The sequence below is a fragment of the Lagenorhynchus albirostris genome, chromosome 7, assembly GCF_949774975.1.
Source record: "Lagenorhynchus albirostris chromosome 7, mLagAlb1.1, whole genome shotgun sequence".
In the NCBI taxonomy this organism is placed as follows: Eukaryota; Metazoa; Chordata; class Mammalia; order Artiodactyla; family Delphinidae; genus Lagenorhynchus; species Lagenorhynchus albirostris.
In genome coordinates this window covers 27367317-27385283 of record NC_083101.1, presented here as the reverse complement: position 1 = coordinate 27385283, position 17967 = coordinate 27367317, and the positions used below count along the sequence as shown (strand labels likewise).

At 38.3% G+C, this 17967-nt stretch overlaps 1 protein-coding gene across 3 annotated transcripts in view; it reads left to right on the top strand.

Moving 5' to 3' along the window:
• TMEM38B (transmembrane protein 38B) overlaps positions 1–17967 on the top strand; it is a 112128-nt gene that overhangs the window by 66847 nt on the left and 27314 nt on the right. For all 3 annotated transcript variants that reach the window (XM_060154696.1, XM_060154694.1, XM_060154695.1), the window contains exons 3-4: positions 11646–11830; positions 12645–12732. In XM_060154696.1, the coding sequence (XP_060010679.1) occupies positions 11646–11830; positions 12645–12732 (273 nt within the window). The remainder of the gene's footprint in view (positions 1–11645; positions 11831–12644; positions 12733–17967) is intronic.

The window sequence follows — 17967 nt, the reverse complement described above, 5'->3', positions numbered from 1 at the left end:
ACTTAAACTGGGTTAGCTTTCATTTGTCAGTGAACTCGCATCCTGCTTGTATCCTGTTTTATTTTATTTTATTTTTAACATCTTTATTGGAGTATAATTGATTTACAATGTTGTGTTAGTTGCTGCTGTATGACAAAGTGAATCAGCTGTACGTATACATATATCCCCATATCTCCTCACTCTTGCATCTTCCTCCCACCCTCCCTATCGGACCCCTCTAGGTGGTCACAAAGCACCAAGCTGATCTCCCTGTGCTATGCGGCTGCTTCCCACAGGCTATCTCTTTTACATTTGGTAGTGCATATATGTCAGTGCTACTCTCTCACTTCGTCCCAGCTTACCCTAACCACTCGCCATGTCCTCAAGTCCATTCTCTATGTCTGCGTCTTTATTCTTGTCCTGCCCCCAGGTTCTTCAGAACCATTTTTTTTTAGATTCCATATATATGTGTAAGCATATGGTATTTGTTTTTCTCTTTCTGACTTACTTCACTCTGTATGACAGACTCTAGGTCCATCCACCTCACTACAAATACCTCAATTTCGCTTCTTTTTATGGCTGAGTAATATTCTATTTATATATTGCCACATCTTCTTTATCCATTTATCTGTTGATGGGCACGTAGATTGCTTCCATGTCCTGGCTGTTGTAAAAAGTGCTGCAGTGAACGTTGTGGTACGTGTCTCTTTTTGAATTATGGTTTTCTCAAGGTATATGCCCAGTAGTAGGATTGCTGGGTTGTATGGTAGTTCTATTTTTAGTTTCTTAAGGAACCTGCATACTGTTCTCCATAGTGGCTGTATCAATTTACATTCCCACCAACAGTGCAAGAGGGTTCCCTTTTCTCCACACCCTCTCCAGCATTTATTGTTTGTAGATTTTTTGATGATGGCCATTCTGACAGGTGTGAGGTGATACCTCATTGTAGTTGTTTTTTTGTTTTTTAAAAATTAATTTTATTTATTTATTTTTGCTGTGTTGGGTCTTCGTTTCTGTGCGAGGGCTTTCTCCAGTTGTGGCAAGCGGGGGCCGCTCTTCATTCCCTTGCGCGGGCCTCTCACTATCGTGGCCTCTCTTGTTGCGGAGCACAGGCTCCAGACGCGCAGGCTCAGTAGTTGTGGCTCACGGGCCTAGTTGCTCCATGGCATGTGGGATCCTCCCAGACCAGGGCTCGAACCCATGTCCCCTGCATTAGCAGGCAGATTGTCAACCACTGCGCCACCAGGGAAGCCCCTCATTGTAGTTTTGATTTGCATTTCTCTAATGATTAGTGATGTTGAGCATCATTTCATGTGTTTGTTGGCAATCTGTATATCATCTTTGGAGAAATGTCTATTTAGGTCTTCTGCCCATTTTTGGGTTGGGTTGCTTGTTGTTTTTTTCTTTAAACTTTATTTTTATTTATTATTTTTTTTTTTTTGCGGTACGCGGCCCTCTCACTGCTGTGGCCTCTCCCGTTGCAGAGCACAGGCTCCGGACGCGCAGGCTCAGCGGCCATGGCTCATGGGCCCAACCGCTCTGCGGCATGTGAGATCTTCCTGGACCGGGGCACGAACCCATGTCCCCTGCATCGACAGGCGGACTCTCAACCACTGCGCCACCGGGGAAGCCCCCAGGTTGCTTGTTTTTTTTTGATATTGAGCTGCATGAGCTGCTTGTAAATTTTGGAGATTAATCCTTTGTCAGTTGCTTCGTTTGCAAATATTTTTTCCCATTCTGAGGGTTGTCTTTTCATCTTGTTTATGTTTTCCTTTTCTGTGCAAAAGCTTTTAAGTTTCATTAGGTCCCATTTGTTTATTTTTGTTTTTATTTCCATTTTTCTAGGACGTGGGCCAAAAAAGGATCTTGCTGTGATTTATGTCATAGAGTGTTCTGCCTATGTTTTCCTCTCAGAGTTTTTTAGTGTCTGGCCTTACATTTAGGTCTTGAATCCATTTTGAGTTTATTTTTGTGTATGGTGTTAGGGAGTGTTCTAATTTCATTCTCTTATATATAGCTGTCCAGTTTTCCCAGCACCACTTATTGAAGAGATTGTCTTTTTTCCATTGTATATTCTTGCCTCCTGTATCAAAGATAAGGTAACCATATGTGCATGGGTTTATCTCTGGGCTTTCTGTCCTGTTCCATTGATCTATATTTTTGTTTTTATGCCAGTACCATTACTGAAGGTACTGTAGGTTTGTAGTATACTCTGAAGTCAGGGAGCCTGATTCCTCCAGCTCCGTTTTTCTTTCTCAACACTGCTTTGGCTATTCAGGGTCTTTTGTGTTTCCATACAAATTGTGAAGTTTTTTTTGTTATAGTTCTGTAAAAAATGCCATTAGTAGTTTGATAGGGATTGCATTGAATCTGTAGATTGCTTTGGGTAGTAGAGTCATTTTCACAATGTTGATTCTTCCATTCCAAGAACATGGTATGTCTCTCCATCTGTTTCTTTCATCAGTGTCTTATAGTTTTCTATATACAGGTTTTTTTGTCTCCTTAGGTAGGTTTATTCCTAGGTATTTTGTTCTTTTTATTGCAGCAGTAAATGGGAGTGTTTCCTTAATTTCAATTTCAGATTTTTTGTCATTAGTGTATAGGAATGCAAGAGATTTCTGTGCATTAATTTTGTATCCTGCTACTTTACGAACTTCATGGTTAGCTCTAGTAGTTTTCTGGTGGTATCATTATGATTCTGTATGTATAGTATCATGTCATCTGCACACAGTGACAGTTTTACTTCTTCTTTTCCAATTTGGATTCCTTTTATTTCTTTTTCTTCTCTGATTGCTGTGGCTAAAACTTCCAAAACTATGTTGAATAATAGTGGTGAGAGTGGGCAACGTTGTCTTGTTCCTGATCTTAGTGGAAATGGTTTTAGTTTTTCACCATTGAGATCCGTGTTGGCTGTGGGTTTGTCATATATGGCCTTCATTATGTTGAGGTAAGTTCCCTCTATGCCTACCTTCTGGAGGGTTTTTATCATAAATGGGTGTTGAATTTTGTTGAAAGCTTTTTCTGCATCTGTTGAGATGATCATATGGTTTTTCTCCTGCAGTTTGTTAATATGGTGTATCATGTTGATTGATTTGCATATATTGAAGAATCCTTGCATTCCTGGGATAAACCCCACTTGATCATGGTGTATGATCCTTTTACTGTGCTGTTGGATTCTGATTGCTAGTTTTTTGTTGAGGATTTTTGCATCTATGTTCATCAGTGATATTGGCCTGTAGTTTTCTTCCTTTGTGACATCTTTGGTTTTGGTATCAGGTGATGGTGGCCTTGTAGAATGAGTTTGGGAGTGTTCCTCCATCTGCAGTATTTTGGAAGAGTTTGAGCAGGATAGGTGTTAGCTCTTCTCTCAATGTTTGATAGAATTTGCATGTGAAGCCATCTGGTCCTGGGCTTTTGTTTGTTGGAAGATTTTTAATCACAGTTTCAATTTCAGTGCTTGTGACTGGTCTCTTTATATTTTCTATTTCTTCCTGGTTCAGTCTCGGAAGGTTGTGCTTTTCCAAGAGTTTGTCCATTTCTTCCAGGTTGTCCATTTTATTGGCATACAGTTGCTTGTAGTAACCTCTCATGGTCCTTTGTATTTCTGCAGTGTCAGTTGTTACTTCTCCTTTTTCATGTGTAATTTTGTTGATTTGAGTCTTTTCCCTTCTTTCTTGAAGAGTCTGGCTAATAGTTTATCAATTTTATCTTCTCAAAGAACCAGCTTTCAGTTTTACTGATCTTTGCTCTTATGTCCTTCATTTCTTTTTGATTTATTTCTGATCTCATTTTTATGATTTCTTTCCTTCTGCTAACTTCGTTTTTTTGGTTTTTTTGTTCTTCTTGCTCTAATTGCTTTAGGTGTAAGGTTAGGTTGTTTATTTAAGATGTTTCTTGCTTCTTGAGGTAGGATTGTATTGCTCTAAGCTCCCTCTTAGAACTGCTTTTGCTGCATCCCATAGGTTTTGGGTTGTTGTGTTTTCACTGTCACTTGTTTTTAGGTTTTTTTTGATTTCCTCTGATTTCTTCAGTGATCTCTTGGTTATTTAGTAGTGTATTGTTTAGCTTCCATGTGTTTTTATTTTTTTACAGGATTTTTCCTGTAATTGATATCTAGTCTCATAGCGTTGTGGTCAGAAAAGATACTTAATATGATTTCAGTTTTCATAAGTTTACCAAGGCTTAATTTGTGACCCAAGATATGATCTATCCTGGAGAATGTTCCATGAGCACTTGAGAAGAAAGCGTATTCTGTTGTTTTTGGATGGAATGTCCTTTAAATATCAATTAAGTCCATCTTGTTTAATGTGTCACTTAAAGCTTGCATTTCCTTATTTATTTTCATTTTGGATGATCTGTCCATTGGTGAAAGTGGGGTGTTAAAGTCCCCTACTATTATTGTGCTACTGTCGATTTCCCCTTTTGTGGCTGTTAGCATTTCCCTTATGTATTGAGGTGCTCCTGTTCTGGGTTCATACACATTTACAATTGTTATATCTTCTTCTTGGATTGATCCCTTGATCGTTATGTAGTGTCCTTCTTTGTCTGTTTTAATAGTCTTTATTTTAAAGTCTATTTTATCTGATATGAATATCGTTATTCCAGCTTTCTTTTGATTTCCATTTGCATGGAATATCTTTTTCCATCCCCTCACTTTCAGTCTGTATGTGTCCCTAGGTCTGAAGCGGGTCTTTTGTAGACAGCATATATATGCGTCTTGTTTTAGTATCCATTCAGCCAGTCTGTGTCTTGTTTGGAGCATTTAATCCATGTACATTTAAGGTAATTATCTATGTGTGTTCCTATTACCATTTTCTTAAATGTTTTGGGTTTGGTATTGTAGGTCTTTTCCGTCTCTTGTGTTTTCTGCCTAGAGAAGTTCCTTTAGCATTTGCTGTAAAACTGGTTTGGTGGTACTTAATTCTGTTAGCGTTTGCTTGTCTGTAAAGTTTTTAACTTCTCCATTGAATCTGAATGAGATTCTTGCCTGGTAGAGTAATCTTGGTTTTAGGTTTTTCCCTTTCATCACTTTAAATATGTCTTGCCACTCCCTTCTGGCTTGCAGAGTTTCTGCTGAAAGATCAGCTGTTAACCTTATGGGGATTCCCTTGTATGGTTTTTGTTGCTTTTCTCTTGCTGCTTTTAATATTTTTTCTTTGTATTTAATTTTTGATAGTTTGATTAATATGTGTTTTGGCGTCTTTCTCCTTGGATTTATCCTTTCTGCGCTTCCTGGACTTGATTGACTATTTCCTTTCCTATATTAGGGAAGTTTTCAACTATAATCTCTTGAAATATTTTCTCAGACCCTTTCTTTTTCTCTTCTTCTTCTGGGAGCCCTATAATTTGAATGTTCGTGCGTTTAATGTTGTCGCAGAGGTCTCTGAGACTGTCCTCAATTCTTTTCATTCTTTTTTCTTTATTCTGCTCTGTGGTAGTTATTTCCACTATTTTATCTTCTAGGTCACTTAACCGTTCTTCTGCGTCAGTTATTCTGCTATTGATTCCTTCTAGAGAATTTTAAATTTCATTTATTGTGTTGTTCATCCCTGTTTGTTTGCTCTTTAGTTCTTCTAGTTTCTTGTTAAACGTTTCTTGTATTTTTTCCATTCTATTTCCAAGATTTTGGATCATCTTTACTACCGTTACTCTGAATTCTTTTTCAGGTAGACTGCCTATTTCCTCTTCATTTGTTTGGTCTGGTGGATTTTTACTTTGCTCCTTCATCTGCTGAGTATTTCTCTGTCTTCTCATTTTGCTTAACTTACTGTGTTTAGGGTCTCCGTTTAGCAGGCTGCGTGTTTGTAGTTGCTGTTGTTTTTGGTGTCTGCCTCCAGTGGCTAAGGTTGGTTCAGTGGGTTGTGTAGGCTTCCTGGTGGAGGGGGCTGGTACCTGTGTTCTGGTGGTTGTGGCTGGAGTTTGTGTTTCTTGTGTGTAAGACCATGTCCAGTGTTGTGTTTTGGGGTGTCTGTGAACTTATTTTGATCTTAGGCAGCCTCTGTGCTGATGGGTGGGGTTGTGTTCCTGTCTTGCTAGTTGTTTGGCATGGGGCGTCCAGCACTGGAGCTTGCTGGTTGTTGAGTGGAGCCAGGTCTTTGTGTTTAGGTGGAGATCTCTTGGAGAGCTTTTGCTGATTGTTATTACATGGGTCTGGAAGGTCTCTGGTGGTCCAGTGTCCTAAACTTGGCTCTTACACCTAAGAGGCTTAGGCCTCACACATGGCTGGAGCACCAAGACCCTAAAGCAAGCCTCCCACAGACCTTCCCGAGGGTACCTTGTTTACAAGAAAACGGCAGGAGGAAGAGGCATAGCTGGGACTGTGCATTCTCTGTCAAATCACCAAGCTGAATTCCTGTATCCTGTGTTAGACTAACTTCTGTTATTTAGCACTCTTCTTTGTCATTTTTTTCTCTATGTTAATTACTTAGATTAAGTCACTTAGACTTAAAAATGTATGAGAAATAAATTGCCTTCTCGTTCTATTTCATGTCTGATATGTTCTAGTCCTTCATTTTTGATATGTTTTCTTTAAGCACTTTTCAAGTTAAAAGTTCCATAGATGTTACAATTTTAGTTAAAGGTGAAATTATAATCTTTATAGGAGGGACATGATGATTTCTTAATGAGTGTTTGTTGAGTGAGTCATTGATGGAATTTTTAAAAGGTGACTTGTGTTATAGAGCAGGAATGGCTACTTAGGGCACCACTGGTCTGATCTGCTTACTTGTAAGTCTACTGAGCACAATAAACAGTTGTTCTTTTGCCCTGTGGCTATTTAACAATTGAAACAAGAACTGTTTTCTGTTTAAAGTATTAGCATATTGTAGATATACTTTAGGAATACAGTAAGTCCCCTACGTACAAACGAGTTCAGTTCTGAGAGCTCGTTCTTAAATGCAACTTGTTTGTAAGTCCAACAAAGTTAGCCTAGGTACCTAACTAACAATTGGCTATGTAGTACGGTACTGTAATAGGTGTATAATACTTTTCCACAAATAATACATAAAAAACACACAAAAATAAAGAAAACATTTAAAATCTTACAGTACAGTACCTTGAAAAGTACAGTTGTACAGTACAACAGCTGGCATACAGGGGCTGGCATCAAGTGAACCGCGAAGAAGCGTTACTGACTGGAAGAGGGAGAGGAGGTGGGAGATGGCAGAGCTGAAGGATCGTCAGCAACAGGAGGTGGAGGGCAAGCCGCAATTCCACTCAGGCCTGACGTTGATGGCAGAGGTTCTGGTTCCTTGCTTGATTTAATTCTATCTACCCTCTTGAAAAAACGATCCAGTGGTGTCTGGGTAGTCGCTCTTTTTTTTTTCTCATCGTAGATGACAGTGTAGCCCTGGATTGCATTCTGAATGGCTGCTGCAACCTTTGCGTACCGTTCTATATTCGGGTCCTGTGCCTCAAAAACTAACAGTGCCTCCTCAAATAAAGAAAATCCCCTTGCCATTTCCTGTATCATGAATCTCTTCAGTTCTTCGGTTACTTCTTCTTCCTCTTGTCTCTTCGTCTTTTCTCTGGGCCTCCAATTGCATCAGGTCTTCAATACTAAGCTCCTCGTGTTGCACAGCAAGGAGTACATTGAAGTCGTCCTCTTGCAGATCTAGCGCCAGCTATTCGCTGAGGGTCACTAAGTTGCTGAAGACCTCTTTGGACTCCTCATCCACCTTCTCAAATCCACGAAAATCATGAACAAACTGTGGGCAAAGGTTCTTCCAAACCCCAGTCGTGGTGATGGCCATAACCTCATGCCAATCAAAGTTGATATTTTTTATGACCTTGTAGATGTTACAGTCCTTCCAAAATTGCTGCAGGGTTGTTCCTGATCCGTCACTTGCTTTTACTGCCTGATGAAAAGTATGATGTAAATAATATTTCTTGAAAGTTGGTATAACTCCCTGGTCCATAGGTTGGATGAGCAACATAGTATTTGGTGACAGATGCACTACTTTGAGGTTGAGATGAAAGTCATCCATGAATGGGGGGTGGCCCGGAGTAGCAAAAGAATGTTGAATGGGATGTCCTTTGCCAAGCAATATTTCTCTACCTCTGGGATAAGGTGCTAGAAAAACCAGTCCTGGAAAATGGCCTGTGTAACTCAGGCTTGGGGTTATTACTCTTCCACACAACAGGAAGAGAGCCTTTGGCTCTGTGTTTAAGGATTCTTGGGTTCTCTGAATGATAAACTAAGAGAGGCTTCAGCTGCATATCGCCGGAAGCACTGCCACCAAACAACAGAGTTAGCCTATACTTTGCTGCTTTATAGCCTGACATCAGCTTTTCCTCCTTACTGATGTAACTTCAGTCTGGCATCCTCTTCCAGTACAGTTCTGTCTCATCCACAATAAAAAACCTGCTTGGGTAAATATGCATCTTCATCAATAATTTCTTGAAGTGTTTCAGGAAATTCTCGAGCGGCTACCGTATCTGCACTTGCTGCCTCGCCACTTAGTTTTACGTTGTGAAGGTTGGCTCTGCCTGAAACTGATGAAACCAGCCATGGCTGGCATTAAAAGGTGTGCCCTCTGATTCTTCGCCGTGTTTCTTCTTCAAGTCTTCATAAAGGCTTTTAGCTTTCTCTTGAATCAGCATTAAGCTGAGCAGGACTCAGCGCTGATGCTGATCCTGCATCCACACACTGAGAGGTTTCTCCATCTCCTCCATCACTTCTCCACACTTCTTCAATATTATTGTTGACATCACCAGCATAGCAGACTTCGTGTTAACATGATCTTGTCCTTGTTCTTTAGAATCGTGCCAATGGTTGAACGATTCGTGTTATAAGAACGAGCGACATCTACCATCTTTTCGCCTCACTCCACTCAATTATTTTACTTTTGTTTCCGTCCTTATCGCTTGGCTCTTCTTAGCAGTACCAGCTACATCACTGCTGCTTTTAACGCTTGCTCCCAGATATCTGGGGCTTGAAATAAAGATACTGTACTACTGTACTCTATACAGTACTGTGCAGAAAAGTACACAGAACACAACCACTTGTAGAGGACGTATGCGTGTGATAATGTATGCCAGACACGTGAACTAACTTATGTGATTGGACATGGGAACGCACGTTCACATCTTTGAAAGTTCGCAACTTGAAGGTTCAGATATAGGGGACTTATGTATCTGATTGATGCAATAAAGACTTATTTATTAGAAATAGCAGTAATTACAAATTTTAGACCATATGCCATAATGTCACATAGTTGAATATAAAAAGTCCAAGATTGGGACTTCCCTGGTGATCCAGTGGTTAAGACTCCGTGCTTCCACTGCAGGGGGCACAGGTTTTATCCCTAGTTGGAGAACTAAGATCCCGCATGCCCCGTGACACAGCCAAAAAAAAAAAAAGAAGTCCAAGATTGCTCTTGTGATAGTGTAGCCTTTTAACTCATGTTGAAGATAGTCTTGGTGTAGAGAATGAAAATGGGGTCGTGTGTATTATTTTTGTTTTGTTGATTTTTTGTTTGAGTATTTTGAGCATTCATTACTGCTAAAGTGAAACCAAATCTCCCTGTCTTAATCTAATCTAGAGTGGATACCAAAATATTTTTATTTTATTTAAAAATACATTTAAAAATTGCTTAGGTGTAGCTTTGTTTTTTTCCCCCGGCACCTAGCCAACTTCCTGGAAATTTGTTCTATATTTAAAGAGAGACTTGTATACAGGCTTTCAAAATGTTATATGAACTTTAAAGATTTTATATAATACCAGTCATTTTAAAAAGCTTTTTACTAATTTTAGATAATTTATTCCTTTGTCTCAAACTCTTTAATTATCAGATGATTCTTTGATTTGATATATTTTGTGGTTTGCCTCCTGCTAATTTTTTAACTGTTAATAAATGATTTAACTCAGGCCTACTGTTTTTTTGTTAATAAATTTATTTATTTATTTTTGGCTGCATTGGGTCTTCATTGCTGTGCACGGGCTTTCTCTAGTTGTGGCGAGCAGTGGCTACTCTTCGTTGTGGTACGTGGGCTTCTCATTGTGGTGGCTTCTCTTGTTGCGGAGCACAGCCTCTAGGCCCGCGGGCTTCAGTAGTTGCGGCATTTGGGCTCAGTAGTTGTGGCTCATGGGCTCTACAGTGCAGGCTCAGTAGTTGTGGCACACGGGCTTAGTTTCTCCATGGCATGTGGGATCTTCCCGGACCAGGGCTCGAACCTGTGTCCCCTGCATTGGCAGGCGGATTCTTAACCACTGTGCCACCAGGGAAGTCCAGGGCTACTTTTTATTATGCTGAGTGTCAGGGGGTAACAAGATGAATGATTCCTGCCATCTAAGGACTGTTACAATTTGAATATTATAGCCTTTATATATTATAAAGAAAAATGTCTAAAGAGCTATGTTGAAGTATAGGAACCAGTTGTTTTAGTTGTACAGAACCATCAGAATTTAGTCTGAACTGAGAATATTAAATAAAACAAAACTCCCAAAGTCAATGTATATGGTAGTATTTAAGTGCACCTTGAAGAACAGGAAGGAATTGGTAAATGGAGTTGAAGAAAGAGAGGGTGCTTCAGGCTGAACAAACCATTTCATCTTACATTGGGTCCCTGAAGCAGTGTTTTGGCAAACAGGATTTCATATTCCACAAATACTTTTAGGAATTCAGACTTTATGAGCCATGAATTACAATAAGGTTAACAACTTCTTTTAGCAGAGATAGAGTACTTCTTTCTTGCAGTGTATTCTGTATCAAGATAAATGTTCTGCTTTAAGCACAAAATTGTCTGCCAGAGAATATTTTAGGAATGGGGGGAAAAAGTGCTGTGTTTTCCAATCAACACTACTGTTAAATTGTTGAACAGGTGTTTGGAACAAATGAGGCTTCAAAAAAATAATTCACCTGAGGAGGAATGAATTATTCTTAAACTAACATCACAATTTAATTGGTTAAAACTTAAACTTACTCAACTAAATTGAAGAACAAGCTTCATATTCTTTTAGCTGTATGAAAATAAGTTTTTCCTTAACACGAGTGAATCTGTCTCCTTGAGAGCAATGACCTTTCTCTGTATAGGTTGCAGTTTATGCACAAAGGGCCACAGGTGAAGATGTAAGTGGGATTGAAATGGTGTCCCTTGCTCAGCTACTAAGGTCCCTTTTCTAATTCCTTTTCCAAAGACAAAGGCACTCTACCTAGAGAAGCCCAAAACCAGAAGTGATTATACACTTGCTTAATTTTGTTGGTGAATTCAGCACTTAGCTTCTAGACTAGTGTAGTCACAAATTAGGAACTCAGTGAATACTTTTTGCATTTATAGAGTACTCAGAAGTACAAAATTTATATTCCCCTTTGATTATGACTTTTTGGCAGATTATTTTATGTGCTTCATGTGATTTTAAAAAATTGACTTTGGGACTTCCCTGATGGTCTAGTGGTTAAGATTCTGTGCTTCCACTGCAGGGGGCACGGGTTTGATCTGTGGTCAGAGAACTAAGATCCCACATGCTGCACGGAGTAGCCAAAAAAAAAAAAAAAAAAAAAGATTGACTTTACCCAATCTGTGGTCTTCTTGCAGTCAAATTCCATGTTTATATGGATAATTCCATTTGTTGTGTTTTATCAAATTGTTATTGCTGATATTCTGGATTTTAATTTTTGTTCTTCTGATTCCACTCATGTATTAAAATATTTAAATTTTAATTTCAGGTATATTGTATTTTTTTGCCCCCGTGACCTTGTTTCCCAGGGATATTCATTCCTACCTGTTCAACTCTTGGCTGTGGGAATGAAGGAAGTGACCAGAACTTGGAAAATAGTAGGTGGAGTCACCCATGCTAATAGCTATTACAAAAATGGCTGGATAGTCATGATAGCTATTGGATGGGCCCGAGGTAATATTAACAATATGTGTTCATAAATATTCTGTTATTGGTGTACTACAACTACTGAACAATTCTCTAGTTAAATTAATGGGAACCACATACTTTAATAACAGTCTTTTTTGGAAGATGGAAGCCTTGTTTCTGTTGGCTGGTAAAGTTAATTCAAAACTGGCACTATTCACTAGTACTAGTCATCAGCCATTCTTTTGAGCCTGATTGTCTTAAAAATAGAATATTTATTATTGGTTTGATTAGAAGCCATAACCAGAGGGATTTGTAGTTAATGTGTAGCCACCACCATAAATAAAACAAGTTTACATAAGAAATTATGTGGCACGTGTGATTAAAAAACTTTGCTCTGTTGTTTTTTTTTCTCGCTTTTTTCATCCTGAATAACCTGAAATAGTAAATGTGATTGATTATGGGTTCATGTTCACTCTGCATTACCTACCTTTATTGTATGTTGGAACTGAATAAATTTCTCAATCTGTTGTTATAGTGTACTGCCCCTAAAACTAAAATTAGGGAAGGAAGTGATAAAGCAGAGAAGATTATTTTTTCAGGTCAGAAACAAACCTCTAGCCACATCTCTGTCTGAGGCCCCAATTTTAACCTTATTTGTAGTACAATAGACAGTTGCCATGAAAGAATTGTAATTGTCTCTGTATCATAAATGTACAAGACAACTTTTTTCTCCCTCCCAAGAATCATATTTTGGAGTTGATTTTGGAATTTTAAGTCAAAAGATAGAATTATGGCTTTATTTCATATATTTTCTCAAGAAAATTGGTTAAGTATTCTTGTTTTATCTTGTTCTTTTTAGGTGCAGGTGGTAGCATTATCACGAATTTTGAGCAGTTGGTAAAAGGCTGTTGGAAACCAGAAGCTGATGAATGGCTGAAGATGTCCTAGTGAGTTGGTAGAGACTGTACTGAGACTTAGCCTTTTATCCTTAGATCTTACCAGTTTATTTAAAAACACATTTTGGGATCTCTGAATGTGGATGAAACAAACAAACAAATAAATAAAAGGATAATGGGAAGAAAACCAGGAAACCTAAGTTTTTCAAGAAGTCTGCTCTCTTAAATGTAGCTTTTAAACTAAATATTGATTCCTTTTTCTGTGGGTTCCTCCTCTTAGAAAATAAAACCAAACAAAAACTCTTGGATTATTGTAGAACTGTGGGAAGAGTGTGTATTTATGTAGCAAGAACTACATAGGAAGAGAATTCTCTGGAATCAATTGCAGGCTCTTGGCATTTTCATTAATTTTCACCCAGATTTCAAATTATTCATAGTTCCTGGTAGTAAAATGTCAAGCTTATGGTAACAGTCAATACATTATCGTAAAGCCCTGTTAGTTGCTTTAAAAGTGAGAGGTGAATTTAACTATTGAGTTGGCCAAAAAGTGCCTTCGGTTTTTAAGTAAAAAAAAAAGACACTTTTTTCATTTTTACCAAGAACTTTATTGAACAATGTATTCACCTTTTGTTCCACTACCTTCTGCCATTTTTCAGGCAACTTCATAATTACATCTTCCCAAAACTTTTTATGTTTTTGAGCAAAGAACTGTTCCAGGTGCCTTTTACAGTCTTCCAGGGAATTGAATTTTTTTTCCATTAAAAGAATTTTGTAAAGACCAAAGTAAATGGAAATTCGAAGGTGCAATGTCTGGTGAACATGGCAGATGAATCAGAACTTCCCAGCCAAGCTGTAACAGTTTTTGCCTGGTCATCAAAGAAACATGCGGTCTTGCGTTATCCTGATGGAAGATTATGCATCTTCTGTTGATTAATTCTGGACACTTTTCATCTAGTGCTGCTTTCATTTGGTCTAATTGGGAGCAGTACTTCTTGGAATTAATCTTTTGGGTTCCCGGAAGGAGCTCATCATAGAGGACTCCCTTCCAATCCCACCACATACACAACATCAGCCTCTTTGGATGAAGACTGGCCTGTGGTGTGGTTGGTGGTAGTTTATTTCACTTGCCCCACGATCTCTTCCGTTCCACATTATTGTACAGTATCCACTTTTCATCGTCCATCACAATATGTTTTAAAAATGGAACATTTTCATTACGTTTAGTAGAGAATTGCATGCGGAAATACGGTCAAAAAGATTTTTTTCACTTAACTTATGTGGAACCCAAACACCAAAGCAATTAACATAACCAAGCTGGTGCAAATGATTTTCAACACTTGATTTGGATATTTTGAGTATGTCGGCTATCTCCGGCATGGTATAATGTTGATTGTTCTCAGTTAATATTTCGATTTGGTCTCTATCCACTTCAACTGGCCTGCCCAACCGTGGAGCATCATGCAGCGAGAAATCTCCAGCACGAAACTTCACGGTCCACTTTTGACATGTTCAGTCAGTCACAGCACCTTCTCCATATACTGCACAAATATTTTTTTGTGTTTCAGTTGTGTTTTACCTTTCTTGAAATAATAAAGCATAATATGCCAAAAACGTTGCTTTTTTCCTTCCACCTTCAATGTTAAAATGGCTACACAAAAATTCACTAATTTTGATAAGTCTTTTTTTAACTGCACACTGATGTGACAGCTGTCACATACAATCTAACAACATTGTTTCGAATAAAGTTAAAGACAATTAAGTGCTGCTAGAGCCATCTGCGGAAGAAACTGAACAAACCTTTTGGCCAACGCAATACATATAAAAATAAGAAAAAGATTAGAGGAAATAACCCATTCTATGCTTGTACGATGCAGACTACCTTTTGCACCTATTTAAGAGAATCTAATCATTAGGTGTTCTCTAAAGACACTGACCCAATCTTAAATAAGTCACAAATATATCCCTGATGCACCTGAAAATGAAATAGAGAAATACAGTTACTATTCCCACAATTCAATAAGGAAAGCCTTAGAATTTAGTGGCCATAATAAGCAAGGTGAGGAAGTCTTCATGTGAAAATAAGCTCGTTAGAATGGATTAAAAATGAAGGTTGAGAAGCAGTATGAATGATGAAGTATATGTTTGAGTGAACCGGTAGATTTCAGGATGTTTACCTTGGAATGTACCCTTAAAGCTTAAATGATGTAGTTTAGAAATAGAACAAAGGAGCTTTGATTGATAATAAGTTATAAATAAAGCATTGGTGTTATTCAGGGGAAATTTTTCTCATTTTGAGTATGTGCTTTGAAACGTCTTCCATGAAACATTTCTTGGGACTGTAAAACTGAAATCAAATTGTGATTCTCCTGTGTTCAGAACCTTGCAGTGACTCCCCAGATGGCCTGTGAGACCCTCCAAGATCTGTGTCTCTCCCGCACCTAATTTGCTCTGACTTCAGCTCTTACTGTTCTCTGCCTTGCTCACTGCACTCTGTCCTTGAGCAAGCCAGGTGTTGTCTGGTTTAAAACTAACTTCTCTCTCTGCCTAGAATCTTCTTCCTCAGGTGGCCAACTCCCTTATCTGCTTTGCTCAAAGGATTTTCTCAGAGCTTACCTTCTCAATGAGGACTACCCTGCTTAAAATTGCAACACTTCCCTCTATTTCTCCCACAGCATTTATCATATTTTATAATTTACTTATTCATTATGTTTATTTTTCTCTCCCTTTGGCTTTCCTCCATGCTTCAAAGAATACAAGAGGTGAAGTATAGGGATTTTGTCTTTTTTGATTGCTCTTATATCCTAAACACCTATCACATAGTAGACAGTAAATATTATGTGAATGAATGAATGATTAACAATTTGTCAAGTGAAATCATAGGGGTCCATTATGATATTTTGTGTATGCATATATATATGTTTTCATATATTTATTACCAAATACTTTTGCACAGTGGAAAAAGCCTGTATGGTCTTAGGGAATACATACATTGTAATAAACAGGATGTTGGTAAAAATATGAATGTTAGAGGTGCTGGCGAGGTCTTAGAGGAATTGAGGAACATGATACTGGAAACTGGAAGAAAGGTGATTTAGTTGTATGGCTGCAGTTGTGTGGAAAGCATAATCTGTAAGCATTGAACTTGGATATTTAGTTGAGTTTCAGAAGCAAAGTGTTGGCAGTCTGAGCTGTTTTCTTCTTGCTTCTTACAGTGAAGTGTGAGAGGAAAGAGTTGAATTGAGGGAATAACTGGTAAACAAAGAAACCAAGACTTGATGATTTGGGAAATTCTCAGCCTATACAGATTGCAAAAGATGATAAAATTAGGAGAGTCATTCTTAGGAAAATCTTGCTGTGGAGAGAAAGTTAAGGGTGTGGCTGGACAACATTTGCTAGTGTTAAAAGAGATTAGGCGTGTGATTCATGGATCCATTCAGCTATCATAGCAGAAGCCTGGAACAGAGATGAGATTATCCAGGCAAGATCTGTGAAGGACCATCTTGACTGATGGCGTGGATCCCCTGCGTCATGCATAGGAAACCCAAAAGATTTTTGAAAGTGTTGTATCAGCAGAAACACTGCCAGGTTGGACCGAAAGGGACAGAGACAAGATGAAATAAAAGAAGTCAGACTCCCAAAATTCTACAGGTAGAAACAGGCTGATAAAATTTTTAGCTGTCGTATGTGCTACCATTCAGGGAAAAGGAAGAATGGCTTTAAGGTGGGACCTGCGGGCCTAGAAACCTGAGGCCAGACCCATAGACTGGAGTCACAGGTGCAAAAGCCAGAGCCATGAATGCAGAAATTAGAGCTGTAAACTGAGAGGATGGAGCCTCAGGCCACAGAAGATTATTCCTGGGTCTTGAAACCTAATGGAATTTGCCCTGCTGGATTTTGAAATTGCATAGGACTGTGATCACTTTCTTCCTTCCATTTTCTCTCTTTTGGCATGGGAGTGCTTATAGCTGCTACCTATGCTTATTCCACCATTGTATTTTGGAAGCAGATAGCTTATTTACTAGGTTCACAGGAAACTAATATAATAAGTAGAAGAATTTTCTGAATGCATTCTGATCTGTGTAATCAATCTCATTGACTTTTTCCTAAATCCCAGCCCTGCTCCAATCCCCTGCTTCAATTTATCGTTTACAGAATCCTTGCTCCTCAGATTCATTGCTTCTGAATTTATGCTCTAAGAGAACACAATGCAGAGTAGAATATGTGTACGCTAAGATGCCCATGATGAGGCACTATGGTTCAGAAACCAAACTATTAGAAACAGAGTAGCAAAAGGACATTAAGACAATGTCTTAATGGAATTAACTATTTATTTTTTATCTCATCCTTTTAAAAGTCAGTTTGGTGTACATTTTATGATACAGTTGTACATGTACATAATTTATAAATTAATTGATATATATTAAGGAGTGTCTTAAAACACTTTTACCACTAGAGATGCACACTCAAAAAGTTTGTGGACCGCTGTTCTAAAACAGGAATGCTGCCCAGTTATTGGTAGGCAAGATCCAAACCCCTGTTACCCAAACCTAACTGTTTTGAACTCAATCCTTAGCTTGTACTGATTAAACAAACTACTTATTTTTCATAAAGTGGTTTATAGGGGCTTTTAAATTTGTCATATTTTATACTGTGGCATTCTAAGAGTTTATTATTTATCTTTTTCTAGTTTTAAGCATAAAGAGCTAGAAAATGATCTGTTACTGAGATATACTTTATGTGGCAAATATATGACATGAAAGTAGTGCTTGTTATATGTTAATAGATAAACATATTATAGACTTTAAATTTTAATGTATTGGGTAATGTATTGGCTCACGCTAATATTTTGTGCTGGAGTTAGCTAAGTGATGTGCTGGAGCTGGCTCATACTGTTTTATGAGAGCCGTTCCACACTGCAGCCTGAAGTGGGCTGTGGGAGTACAGTTGGGCCTCTGTATCCATGGTTTCTGCATCAGTGGATTAACCAACTGTGGATCAAAACTATTAGAAAAAAAATTCCAGAAAGTTCCAGAAAGCAAACCTTGAATTTGCCATGTACTGATAACTGTTTACATAGTACTTATACTGTAATTACAACTGTTTACATAGCATTTACATTATATTAGGTATTGTAAATAATCTAGAGATGGTTTAAAGTATGTGGGAGGATGTGCATAGGTTATATGCAAATACTACATCATCTTATATCACGGACCTGGGCATCAGTGGATTTTGGTAAATGTGGGGGCTCCTGGAACAAATTCCCTGCGAATACCATGGGGCGAC